Genomic DNA, 14,456 nt, shown 5'->3' on the forward strand with positions numbered 1-14,456 from the left:
TAGGATTATTTTTCTGAACTTGCAGGGCCCTGTACATCACAATCTGAATTTCCATTGATGGTTTTTTTCCGCATTCCTAAACATACACATCAGAGATGACATTATTAAGCATACAGGTTTTATCATTAATTAAAGAAAACTCAAGTCTCATGATGTACAAAAAAAAAAGAGTCGGAACAACCGAGTACGAGTGAAGTTTTCTTGTGACAGAATACAGAAGCACCAATAGACTATACATCTATTCATCTAGAAAGTGTCACATCTCCAAATCAACAAAGCTTGAAAATCTGTCTGAATTTAGGAAAAGGTTATCCCTTTTCATTCCCTTTTCACAGTTTCTATAGCACCATCCTTTAAACGTATATTCAACAAAAATAAAACAGCTAATTAAAAAATGTTAAAAGCCCGTTGTTGTGGGATTTAGAAAGCATATTTAACTCCACACGAAAAGCAGTACAGTATGTCAAACCTGTAGCACCTCTGTTTCATTTAGGGGTGAAATTCTTATTTGAGCGCTAGAGTAGCTTTTGCTGACAAGAAATAGTGATCAGAAGCAGATTAAATTGTCAATAGCCAGACTGTGCTCAGGGAAAAAACCTAGTGGTTGTTAGACTGGTGTTCAGAGTGAAATGAGTCATTTCAAAGTCTAAAGCATATTGCCGAAAAAGAAACATATTAGCTCTAGCTACATAACATGAAGCATGTTAGCTCTATTTTGCCTGCTGCTTATGGTGTGATAGGCCAGAGAACTGAAAAGGAATTAAGGTTAGATTTGTTTCTTCTGAAAGGAATAACACACATTTTTTTACAGTTCTAACTTATTATATATGTAGAGGCTACACAACTGAATACTCTATTTTGAGTTTTATCAGTGACATACTGTACCAGTAGTAGAAATTGCTTAATCAGTGGATATACAGTACTGATGTATCCATAACTAAAAGTATGTGTTTCAATGTGATCTTTATATTTGAATCAATTTTGTGGGCTCTTGAGAGAAGGAAAGACTAAAATGCCTTAAGAACAACCTTTTTGTTATGAATCCACAAGAGGAATACTTATTTCTTGACTAGAATGTTGTAACTGATCCATCGACACACTTACTTCCTCAAGGTAGCCAACAGGCGTTTTTGAATTCAAAAGACGGAGCCACAAAAGAAATGAAAAAAAAAAACCCAACATAATTGCCTACAGCATGAAATGTGTTTCCTGTTCAACTGTTGGTAGGAATCTGGTCTAGGGCTAGACTTTGATGTGCAATTACAGAGATTCTCCAACTTCTTATCTGCAGAACTTTTTGATATGTGGAGAAAAATCCACAATTAAACTTTACATTCAATTTGATTACATGCCATTTTCATTCTCACAATTCAATATAATTGTTATCACAATGATCTAAAAAAGCTTGTATTACCCTTGTATACAGTACAGTTAGAAATATTTTGGATATGTGTCTTTACATACAGTACAGTGTAGGCCAAACGTGACAGCTAGCACTGCGATTAAAGTCATTTTTATTTTAAATAAGAGTTCATCCAACTGGGTACAAAAAGTCTTTAGAGAAAGAAAGGAACTATGGTGGATTTGGATATTCATTTTTTTTTAAATAAAACCTTCTTAACTCCTTAACCACTGCTACCCCTAAATAATTCAATCATTAAAATCAGGAATGGATAACTGCTATTCTTGAGAGCTACCTGACACTCATCACCTGTTTAATAGCCTAAAATTCCAAATGAAAGTGTTATAAAACTTATTCAAGGATGACTCATAAAGTCTGCTGAATTGTGGCTTTCTAGGTCCAGGACTGCCCACCTGTGGTATAGAGTTTGTTTGCCCAGCTGGTATAACTAGCAATGTTTTAACCACATATTATTCAGGATGCTTAACTATGGTTGTTGGAAGTATTTGTCTGGTCAAATATTTGGATCATTCAGTATTGAATATAGATAAGTTTTATTCAATTCTTATTTGAAGCCTGTTGATATTTTGGGAATGTAATCTACTGTCCCTAACCCATGAAATTAAATGTTATTAAAATTTAAGGAATTAAAGAAACAAAGAAATGTCCTTTTTAAAACTATCAGGAAAGGACTTCATTTACAATGGACAATGTGAACAATATTGTGGACAGGTATACTTAAAAAATAGAACTGGGTAATATGGATTAACTGTAGACTTCAGTAGTTGATTCACTACATTAGATACTGTATAGAGACTAAACAGTGAAACTTGGAACTGGGAGGTAGGAGAGAGATTAATGAATGCTCATTTTGCGGTTTATGCCACAGTGCCAGGAATAACACAGCAACCGTTAGGATGTTTTTTTGCCGGTCCATTTTCCAAGAGGTTTCTGAAAAGACAATCTTAATACCTTAATGCAGTCAATTAGTGTTCAAAGCAGCTGAGCAGGAAGTCAACAAATATTGCACCTTAAAACAGCGAATAATTACGTCTTCTGTGGGAAATGACACTTTGCGGATGATGTTTGTCATAGGTTTCACTACAAACCTTATTCTTAGTAAAGGTGTGCATCCGTGCACTATCCCTTCAGCACCGAATTTACAACAACAGCTAATTGTATAACCAATTAGCTTCGAGAAGGTGAAAACAAAGTTTAGCGTTTTCTAATTACCCCACACCGGTGTTCTAAAAAATATGCTGGTGTCCAGTTAATGTTGTAGAAAGAAAACTTCAATTGCGAAATTTCTGTTTGATGTATCCTTTGAAATGGTATGATTTATTTGATAGATGAACGGAGATAAAACACAGGTCCGGACTGAGGAGAATAGTCATAAAGGCTAGATAGGATAATGCAATTAACATCGTCCACACCACAATGAACTGAAACCTTTCGAAGTTTTGTTTTTTCTTCAACGAACACGTTTTCAAAGTTCTGCTGATGTTTTTGTTTTAATTCGCTAAGTGGCGGTATTGCGCTTGGATTGCTAGATACTGTATGCACACGATGCAGGCAATCGCAAGCAATCCTTCAGAAATACTGTATACAGTAACTTCTCCACGCTTCTCATTGCATAATATACTATAACACTGAGAATATAAAATAAACTATAATTACAATAAAGTAACACCCACAAGCCTGCGCTTCTAAGCACTCACAGCATGGGATGGGGACGGTTAAAAGCTTGAATTACACTGTTTTTTATTACTTAAAGGGTGTGGTATAGAAATTTAAATAGCGAAAGCATTCTTGGCAGAACCAGCTTGTGTCTCCTCCTTGGTCAGGTTTCTGAAGCGTTTGCCATTGCCTCGAGGTCTCCCGCACAAGAAGCTTGTTTTCTTTTTCCTGTTCCAAAAGAAACGCTAGGAGCATACTTACCATAATTGCACATAATTAAATTTAGTGTTTGGACTTCCAGTCAATGCTCTGAAATATAAGTGAAACATGAAGTTGCTATTGATCGAGGCATCCTCTGCAGGAAAATTGCGAGATAACGACCATTTAACCTGCGTGATCTCTTAATGTTCAATTCGGACGTAAATCATTCCCGTTTAAGAAAATACAAAATAACAAATTCCTGGTAAATGCTTATTTCCAATCTATAAGGATTGACGAAAAGGAGAGAAAAGGATCGAAAAAAAAAGAAAAACCGCAACTGCGCTTAACACGAAACGAAATGATCGGGAAAATAAAATGATTTTTTCCGAGAGGGTTCTCAACGCGTTTCTAATTAAAGACATGCCGGGCTAATCCACAAGGGACAGCTCCTTACGTCTGCAAGCGAAAAAAAAAAGTGAGCGAGCCCTGTCAAAAGACTGGAGAGAAACTTCCATCAAGACACAAAAAAAGTTACCCAGTGGACTTTTATTATTTTCCACCCACTTTCAAGTCGATAAAACCAGCCGATGCCTATACTGGCATCGTATAAACATATATAAGAACCTGCTTCTGGGCTGTCATGGTGTACTGCGAAATCTAGGAGTGTAAAACTGCATCGAGGATTTGAATTTCCTGCTGTACAAGCTGCTTCTTACAATCCCCGAGCAAAGTGGGAGATACACTGCAGGAACCAGAGAAAGTAAGGATACGATTTCAAAAAGGGGGAAAAAGGTACATTTTACTTTTTAAGTTCGATACTGATACCATTAGCAGCTGAGAAGCGCAGCGTGAGAACCGCAAGTACTTGAAATACATTTGTCGGAGCTTTTTGAAGTGTAGCTTGGAAACATTGCATTGAACAATCTTACATTTTATTTAATAGATTAAAGATTGCACAATTTATATGTCAGCGACTTCTCCAGCAGCATTAATCTTGAATGTTACTACTTCAACATAAAAACACCTGCCAATTTGAAGCGTGTTATCAAGTTCATATTGCAACTATTGTAATGTACAATATGAACTGAAGTGTGCGCTTAGCGATACAAGTAGAATCAAGAGAAAGACATACTCACAAATGGCATGTAACTTTCTCTATACTTTAACATTGAAGCAACCTCATCTTTTATTATCCTTATCTGTCTTTCAGGGCAATAAAAAACGACGCAGGGCAAAAGGCTGGTTTTAATCAGATTGCAGTAGCAATGAGCAAACCGAGATCACCTTTATTTCTGGGACTGGTACTGTTACTGCTCACAGCTGGATACTGCAAAGAAAGCACTGAATCCACAGACACGAAGAACAGTCAAGCCCTTCTCAAACTGATAATGGACACGGTGAAGCACTTGAAAAAGCATCATACCGAGCAAAATGAAAATATTGTGCAATACATTTCAAAACATAGCGACTATTCTCTTGATCCAAAGGAGCAACAACACATTGACAAATCCTACCACGAGGATCACCACGAGGATCACATTGTTGGTAAGTTTATACAAATCTACCTGGATATGGAGTGTTTTCTTTTTAGTGTAATAAAGCACAGGCTTCCTCTTTGGTGCTATAGTAGTGGTTAACCATTGTTTTTCACGAATTAAAAGTAAAGATAAAGTCATTACAGGTTTATATGCAAATAAAAATAAGGTTGCTTTGTTTAAAGACAACCTTCATTCCTCCTATTGCTGGTAATCAAAAAAGTAAATCAGTAATCAGTAGGATCCTGTTGTATACAATACGTCAGCATGAAGGAGTTTATAACTTGCAGCTGTAAAATACATCTGGATTTTCAGTGTTGCGGTGCCGAGGAGAGTACAACAGTTAACCCTTTAGCCAACATTAAAGCATCGCACAGGTAGAAAGACCTGAAGTGTAACATACGGCTTTCAGTGATTGAGCTCTTCAAGAATTCAATGGTTCGTTTTTAAAATATAAAATGGAAAACAGTTTGAGTAATATTCTTTTAAATAGACTCATCACTGCCAAGAAAGCTCTTTTAGCAGCAGCTGTAGCTTAAGAAAGGTGATTATCACAACTAATGCAACAATTGTGCGTTTCTTCACTTTACAGAAATCTTTCCTAGAGATCTCAGGACAAAGGAAAAATTTTTAAAGCACTTAACAGGTAAAACTCTTGCTGCCTCTGTACTGTGTGCATGTGTAAATTGACCAAGGGAATTTGAGTTAACTAATAGATATTATTGTTCCTTTTTCCAGGACCTCTTACCGTTAGTCCAAAGTGCAGCAAACACTTCTACAGGCTCTACCATAATACCAGAGACTGTACAATACCTGCATGTAAGTGCCACCTCCCTCAATGATAAATGAGAAAAACACCTGACTTGACACTGTAAACACATGACCATATACAGTTATTACAAGTACATTTGATATTTTAAACTAAGAAGTTGTGATAACGTTTTCATTATGCATTTTCTTTTAGCTTTGATAGATTTGAACCCGGCTACAAGTACTGTACCAGTGTGTGTTGTAGTTCAACTCCAGAACATTTTTTTCAATCCCAAATGTAACATGCAAAGAATCTAGTTTTTACGAGGATGAAGTAAAAAACCCTATTGATAGCCTGTTAATTTCATGTTATTAAGTGCATGTATATAAACTGCCAGAATGTCAATTTAGAACATAAGAATTCTGCATTAGAAATGCTATGAGATTTGTCTGTTGCAAACCAGCATTATATATTGAAGTCTGATTTTTTCATTTAGATTACAGAAGATGTGCCAGACTCCTCACGAGATTAGCTGGAAGTTCACGATGCATGGAAGGTTAGCTTTAACAGGTGAGCTTGCTCAACTTACAAAAAAAACCCCAACACAAAATAACAAACCATCATTTGCGCTGTTAACTGCACAACAGATTTGTATGAGGTGAACCAAACATAAAAATAATTTTTACTTTGGAGGTACAATTTCCCAGATTCAAAGTAGTTGAAAGCAGATAAAAAAGTAACCAGATAACTGCATGCTAATTGTTTGGAGCAATGCAGGTTGAACTGGGAGGAAATTGGAAACAACACTGAAAATATTTATCAGTTGTGATTTAAAATGGTGTTTTAATTATTGAAAAAATATAAAGAATGTTGTTATAATTAAACCACCCAAGGGAAAATTAAACATTTTAAATTTGCATTTCTTAAGCCAAGAAATGTGTACATTACTATAATTTAGAACAGCGGATCTCTTTGTTCATATCAGTTATTTAATGAAGTCACACATTTAACCATGCTGCCTACATATCACATGAATAAAACAGTAAATTAAAATATATTCTGGATAATTACATTATTTTCTTCATGTGATGTGGTTCAACTCCAGAACATTTTGTTCAACGTGTGTTACTCACAGAAACCAAATAGGGTCTGAGTGTTTCATGTACTGTAAGCATGTTTATAGAGAAGAGAATGACAAGTTTAAAGGTGCTGATGAGGCATGCCATATGGACAACTAGAAGATAATGTGAAAGAGCAGCACGTTTGTCAGTCATCAGAAGTGGCCGATAGGCAGCTTGGTGATTTTGAACAATACAAACCCCCATTTACTAAAGATACATTATGAGACTTGTTTGTAGCTCCAATACTGTTCACTAAAAGTATGCATAACTGATTTCTAGCATAATAAATTCCTTTTTAGTATCTGGATTAAAAAACAACAACATTTATTTCAGCCATAATATATCACAGAAAGTTCAAATGCGGTTAATGTTTAGTAACTGAAACATGGACGAACGCCACTAAACAACTTTCATCTCATCTGTTCTGAATCACAGTCATTCCCAATTACTTTTCTTGAAGCTATATATACACATCATACGCAAAACTCTTTTTAAATCTCACCTTCTCCACCCCTCTTCCTAGTTCCTACCCCTTAACTATTCGGGGAACGTGCCTCCTCATCCTGTAACCAGTGTGTTTAGCCAGATCTTACCAAATCTACATACTCTACATCCTCAAACGCATCTAACTCTCCGCTGTCATTTTCCCCATGGATTTTACTTAAAATGTAGAATGAGGTAATCGTAACGTAAATACTGGAGTGCTACAAATAAATATACCTTTGCACTGATCATTTTGAATATGATCTTTACAATAATATTTTCTTGACGATTAAGTGGTTCATCAGGATATGGTTGGAAGTTTGGTTTAGGGATTACAATTACTGTTGCTTTAAAAAATTCTTATTTATATCAGAAGTTCAGTTACATGAAAGAAAACAGATTTTTGTACTTACTATTTGTGTTCATTACAATAGATAGACTCCATATCCTAATCTGTGACTGCTCTGACAGTTTTCATGTTAACCTTCTTCGTTCAGAATTAACAGACAAATTTCGAATAAAGGCAAGCATAAGTGAAGTGAAATAATTCTTTATTTTTATTTCTGATTTCAGCCTAACTAGGAAAGAAATCCCAAGAACCAAGAAAAGTGCCTTGGAGAACAACAGGGAAACGACTGAACTGAAAACATTTTTATCTGTCATACTTCATTGTGAACTGAACAAAGATTTATTTTTGCAAATGAATGGAGTACTTCCATAAACTTCACTTTTTGTATGTTGGTCAGCATCATTTGCAGATGTATAACAATCCTATAAAACGACTTCTGATAACTAAAAAAAATATATATTTAGGAAAACAAAATCCAATGTTCTGCTGCCAAAAAGAAACTAGATGCTTTTTCATACAACAAGCAAAAATAATGAAAGCTACTTTTATATCGTCTAACATGCGTTTTTGGCTCATATTTTGTTACATTTAGTTTCTTCTCAGCATTGGTTATTACTTGACAAATAAGGCTTGTATAACAAAATCCTGGACCACTGCAACCACAATCATTAAATGCTGGGGTCATAGTGTATCCCACAATTAATTTATAAATTGCATGACAATTTTCATGCCTTTTTGTCTTTGCAAGACATTATCTCTTGACTAGAGGTGATTTATGAAGTGCTGCCTATAGTTTACATTCTGTAAAAGAAAAACAGCATTTCCTGAAACTCATTTGAGTGTGGTAAATATATATATTCAAGCTAATATCATTAGTCTTTCTGTACAATAAATGTATAAACATTCCAGCTAACGTGCAATATGTAAAAATTGTAAATATAAAATATATCTACTATAAATGAAAGTGTTTGGTATATGATATCATCAGATGTGATGAATTACAAATGAATATTTAAATAAAAGATATTTAAATAAATTATGAGGTTGACCTTAACAGTCAATGTTTTTATTTCAGACATGTGGGATTCGTAATTAAGCAGTAAGCAGTGATTTACAATATTGAAGAGATTTGCTTTACAGTTTTTGCAGAAACATGACCTCTGTTTACACAGTACACGAAAGGCTTAATATCTGGAATGATGCATGAAGAGAAGCAAAGGGAGAATTCAGAAGGAAGACATTTGAAAGTGTGTGGCACTTTCAGAAAGAAATTTAAGTCACTATATGGAGATCAACATGTGCATGCTCACGTCTTTTTCATTTAGATTATTAGGCGTGTCTCCGAAAGGAAATACATTAGGGTGAAAGAAAACATAGGTGGTTTAAAAAAAAAACCTACATCAACCTTCAATCGCACTGGCGTAGAGAATAACCATAATTAATAAGAATTACTTGAATTTGTAGGGCTCTTTTCATCCCAGGAGCCCATTAGAGATGGGAGGGGAGCTGCTTAATTCACCACTGAAGTGCAGCACAGCAGCCCTTATACTCCAGCAACCCCACTTTGTAGCACATCAGGTGGAAAAGGGAGAAATTAATTTCACAAACTGAATTAGGGAGGAAAAATACAATTGGAAAAGAAAACCAGAAATAAACAACTGAGTAAGTTCTACATTTTCACCATGAAATGAAATGGCTAATAATATGGTAGCGCTTTCACCATTTTTTTTAATGCAAATACTGCATGTTTAGTATTTTGTTTACACCAATGTAGGTTTTCTTGTGGTTCCCTTACAGCTCTGTTCAACAGTTAATCTATTTTGAATCAGCTCTTTTCAGCTGAAAAGCCTAAGATGATACAATTATTATTAATAATAATAACTGTCATTAGGACAAAGGGATCAAATAAAATAGAAAAAAAACATGAATGCAATTATAGATCATGGTACGTTTTCAGCAAGAAATGTGACACCGTGTCAAAATAAAACTACAAACCTAGTACTGGGTGTGACCTCCACAAGCATGACCACAATCCTCGAGCTGAGTCAATGACCTGATCAACCTCTGAACCAGCTATGGGAGGATGTACTGCAACTCTTCCTGCAGACTTTCAGTGAAGCGTGAAGCCACGTGTCCCCTGCTGATGGCGTGGCATTGTAAAACTGGTCTCATTAGACTTTCATTTTGTCTAGGACCAGGAGAAGGAGCGGCCCACAGCACGATTTTGACATTGTTTTAAGTTGTGACATTGTAGATGGGTCTAGCACTGTGTGGCTTTTCACTGTGCCGCTGGAACATGAACACTTCTAGATTCCTTTTCAGGAACAGAAACAAAAAAATCGGCTTTAGGACTTTCACTGTACTGGATTACCGAGCAATAAGATTGCACAAAGTTGCACTTTTATGTTGAAGTAGATTCCTCTGCACATCTTCACACTTCCACTGTCTCACCAGGTGGCTTGAACAACGCAAGAGCACCATGCTTTCCAAGACATTTCCACATTCATGGTATTCACTGGTCAATGGAAAAGACTCCAAAACTCTGACACCAACCCAGATGTTCTCTGGGTTACAGGATATATCGATTTAATCACCCAGATAAAGGTTTTCTTGAATAGCCGGTGAGCTATTATGGGGACACACATCGTCCCCATAAACTACAATAATTTCATCCTGAAATTTTTTGTGCTGCACTCACAAAACTGTTACATAGCTGGATCAGACAGATTTTACAGTCCTAGGCCAGTGCAACAGTGCTCCACCTTTCAAGATGTGGCCTGTCCAATACAAGACCTGGTTTCTCTGGATTAGTCTGCTGATTGTCGAAGATCATCTCTTTCTCTGGACAACCTGACAAGCTGCCTTCCTTAAGGCTGATAGCAATCATCATTACTCAAAAGGAGCATGGTTGTATCTCTCATTATTCTGCATTATTTGAATCCTGCCTTTAGAAAGGCTATACAGTTGACTCATCACCAATACTGTCAATTTTAGCACAATCTGAATATAAAACACAGCATTTCATGTGATTTTTTTACTTTAACTCTTTAACTATTGTTATTCCAAGCAACAAACTACTCAAGCAACAAACCAAAAAAAATGCAAATAATGTTATGCAGTCATTGTGCATCACTGTATCACTATACAGTAGTTATAACAGTATATCATTTTAGTTATAACACTAAACACTGGGTTTAAGGATCATCTGCGTCACTTCTTTAATCTTGAATACCATGGCAGGTGTGTGGAGGGAGTTTTACATCCTGTACATCCTCAAATCCTGTAATTTGAGCAAACATTCATTTCTTACCCATCATTAATACTTCAGCTGACATTACCCTCTTAAGACAGAGAATAATCAATTCTAATGGAATTCCTCAAAAACAGCAGCATTCATATCTTCATTTGGTTATTTTTGATCCACCTGCATAGACCCGTGTTTAACAAGCACAGCTGAACCCTTCATTGATGTTTTCTGTTAGAATCTATTGATATCTCTGCTACTTTTCCAAAACACTTTGGATCTTTTAAAATTGTCATTACCAGCACTGAAGATGCCATTTTTTAACTGTAAAAGATCAGTTCGCAAGTTAGTTGTTTAAGCTATGTTTTTTGAAGCAACATAGCTAAATGCAAAAAAAACAATAAGATTTCGAGCACTTGGAAGCTTTTAGTGAAATAACATTCAGTTCAGTAATTCAGACATGCCCCTATATCAGGTAACTGTTATTACCATCCCTATGGTACCAATGGCTGCTGGAGAGGTAGTGAAACACGGATGGTGCAAGACAGCTGAGTAACAACTGTAGGGAAGGAAATTCTGATTCATATTTATTCAAAGTGATGTGGTACCAGGTGAAGGATAGGAATGGGAGAACTGACTTCCCCTCCCAATTTTATTAACGATAATGAAAATAGAAGCTCAAGATCCCTCCATGTTTAAGGGACACAATCATTCCCAACAGATGTTTGACAGAAGAATGATAAAAAAACACATTTGTTTATAAACACTAGAACTTCGTTCTAAGTAGCTGATAACAGTTCCCACATATGCTGCTACAGAAGCAAAGAGAAATGGCATTTTTCACAATTATTTGTATTTATTTAGTCTCTTGCTCATTTTAGAAAACATGAAAGTAAATGGCATGGGACAGCTGTATTCCGCATTCCAAATGCAAAACCAGATTTGTGTAATATCATACCAAAAATGGTAACAAACACCATTTCAGACAGTCTCCTGCCAAGATTAAATCTTCTTGTGCAGGTCAGGAGCGTGATAGAAGAGCAGTGATAGATTAAGCATGAGATAACACAGTAACATCCTTAGCATGTAAAATATTTCTTATTATCTACTGTACCTTGTGTAGACACATATTAAACACTGTTTTAAACAATACAAGAGCTGATTAGATGTCTAGGTATCTTATTGTTTAAGACAACATTTTTACACCAGTAAATGTGTTTGATCCTTTTATTTTCACATTTTAAGTGGAAATAAAAGAAAGCATTCTCCTTATAAAGGAGGAAATCAATTTAAATTAGATACAAATGTGGATAAAATCTGAAAGTCCCCCAAAGTGGACCATTTTGACCCATTAAGATGTATTTGCTCTCATTTGCAAAAGTCAAGATTGGGACTGAGGACAATGTTGTTCATTCTGTTTTACTGCAAACCATGTTCATTGCTAAAACTACTTAAGCAATAGTGCACTGTAAAAATAAGAGTCAGTTGAAACATAATCATACATGCATGATCATTTTTGATAGTTTGTGCAAAATGCATTGTTTGGATTCATTCCTACATTCCAGTCTGTTTATTTAGTTGATTTTTTACAGGTACTTATTTCTTATACAGTAGGTGAGTAAATTAAACCTTTTTAAAAAGAAAAAAATATTGAGTATAAAATTGAGTATTTTAAATGCTGAAGAAAATATTGAATGAAGAACAATCAAAAACTAGGAAAGAAGTGGCTGTGGCAAAGGCTTGGCAAAGCATCTAAAATGATGACACTAAGGCTGTTCTCCCCCCTGCGCTCTGGCAAGTGGTACTGCACTACTAAAGCGAGGACCACTAGACTCAAGAACAGCTTCTATCCCACTGCTTTACACATCCTCAACAGGTAACAGGTGGAGCTGCACACTGGTGGTGGTGGTGGTGGTGGTGGTGGAGTCCCCACTACTTGTAAAGCGACTTGAGAGGAGTGTCCAGAAAAGTGCTATAATAGTGTAAGCAATTATTACTAACTGCAATGCCTCTGACAATACACATTTTTACTACGGACCTTTGCATGGTCTACCAAGTTTTTTTCCTCACTACTACATATTTACATATTTCTCATTCCTCTTGTTATTATGTTTGTAATGTACTGTCAACATTGTGTGGTGCTGTCTGTGTACTGTGTATGTCCCGAGAGATTAGTGTGATTAAGAATTCCAATGTACATGTAGATATGGCAATACTCTACTCTTAAGATTAGTGATTTCAATCTGTAACATACCTCAAGTTGTTGCTTCAAAGGGATACACAACCATATACTTGAATTTAATACGTTGAATTGTACTTAAAGTGAATACGCCCCAATATGCATGTTCATTTGAAATCAAAACAAAAAAAAACAAGAACATACTTATCATTCATATTTTTCTCTTAATCATAAATACCAAAGCTTCACTGTAAAGCAAAAATATTTTGACTTTGCTGTCCCAATACCTTTGGATGGCACTGCACCGTGCAGAAAACTGGTTAGTAAGGACAACAGTGACTTTGTAAGGTTTGGAAATATATGGTGACATACAACATAACATATGCCTGCAATGTTAAGTTGCAGTATATGCATTGACAATATACTTTTCCCCATCATAAACCTGAGTTTTACGGTATGGTCAGATTAGACCAATTTAACTTTCTGATCTAAACACAAGGCATTACACATCAGGTGCAGACCAAAAGCAGCCTATCACCCAGTCAGAAACATCCCAAGTCAAGCACAGTGGCAGCAAGAGCAGTTTAATGGGCAGCTTCTCATTAGCAGAGGCAGGAATCAAGATGAGGAGCATTTGGACTTGAGTGATGAGTGAGCAAAGTACAGAAGAAACCTGAAAACAAAACACTGCTTGAGTCACCCAAGAATAAAAAATTGACATTTTGGTATGGCAATGATCCAAAGCACAAGGGTAATACTATAGGCTTTTAACATTTTAATGAACACCTTCACCATGAGCAAAGATATTAAAGGTCTTTGAAATGCTTTGTATACCCTTCTCCTGATCTGTGTCCTTGATTGGCCCAGTCAAAGCTCTGACAATAGAAAATGTATGGATAGACATGAAGATTGCCAAAGTATTAAGCCCTCTAAGTCAGTACATAGTGGTAGCTCCTTTGGTAGTAATTACTGCAATCAGTAAATTTCACTTTTATTGTCTTCTTTCAGGTTTTGCTGACATTCAGCCTCCTTCACATAAAAATGTGTTCAATGTCATTATAGTTTTGAACAAATGCATACATGAAAGTCTTCAAATGTGTTATTATTGGCAGGGGGTAAAGCATTTTGCAAAACACCATATGCTGAATATATAGCAAAGGTTATTCCCATAAGTTGTGGGACGAAGTGACAATACCGAAAATAGCATTCTATTTTCTAGGGGTGTCTTACAGTTTAAACTATGTGAATTTATGACATTTACAAAACTTTAAATAGCATAAGCCTTCCAGCTTTCTACCAATATTACATATATGTAATACAATTTCACACACAATCAATTGTGTGTGCATAAATACTCCAGATGGGTTTTCTGTGCGGCAATTTATATTGTAAAAGCGTTCCATATTTTAAGACCATGTTGTGCAACTTAAAATATGTCCCGCTGTCATCAGACTGGCATCGCACAGGAGCCCCATCCTTTGCGGATCCACGTAGCCATTTCGAGCTGAGCCCGG

General features: G+C 35.9%; 1 protein-coding gene and 1 long non-coding RNA gene across 3 annotated transcripts; one reads left to right on the plus strand and one right to left on the minus strand.

The window, feature by feature from the left end:
• Positions 1 to 3,210: 3,210 nt before the first annotated feature.
• On the plus strand, positions 3,211 to 8,573 carry LOC148675285 (ALK and LTK ligand 2b-like). Of its 2 annotated transcripts, none has more exons than XM_088626458.1 (6): positions 3,211 to 4,040; positions 4,491 to 4,825; positions 5,408 to 5,461; positions 5,554 to 5,634; positions 6,063 to 6,136; positions 7,744 to 8,573. In XM_088626458.1, the coding sequence occupies exons 2-5, from the start codon at positions 4,546 to 4,548 to the stop codon at positions 6,125 to 6,127; spliced, it is 480 nt and encodes a 159-aa protein (XP_088482584.1). In that variant the 5' UTR covers positions 3,211 to 4,040; positions 4,491 to 4,545; the 3' UTR covers positions 6,128 to 6,136; positions 7,744 to 8,573. The 2 variants fall into 2 exon arrangements, with proteins under 2 accessions (XP_088482584.1, XP_088482583.1); XM_088626457.1 differs by having other exon boundaries at positions 3,212 to 4,072.
• Positions 8,574 to 11,397: 2,824 nt separating this feature from the next.
• On the minus strand, positions 11,398 to 14,366 carry LOC148675286 (uncharacterized). Its single transcript, XR_015935486.1, has 2 exons — positions 12,187 to 14,366; positions 11,398 to 12,156 (listed from the first exon to the last, which is right to left on the minus strand). It is a non-coding gene; the product is annotated as an uncharacterized LOC148675286 (long non-coding RNA).
• Between the last annotated feature and the right edge of the window lie 90 nt (positions 14,367 to 14,456).

The sequence above is a fragment of the Lepisosteus platostomus genome, chromosome 3 (assembly GCF_059453375.1).
Source record: "Lepisosteus platostomus isolate fLepPlt1 chromosome 3, fLepPlt1.hap1, whole genome shotgun sequence".
NCBI classification, from domain to species: domain Eukaryota; kingdom Metazoa; phylum Chordata; class Actinopteri; order Semionotiformes; family Lepisosteidae; genus Lepisosteus; species Lepisosteus platostomus.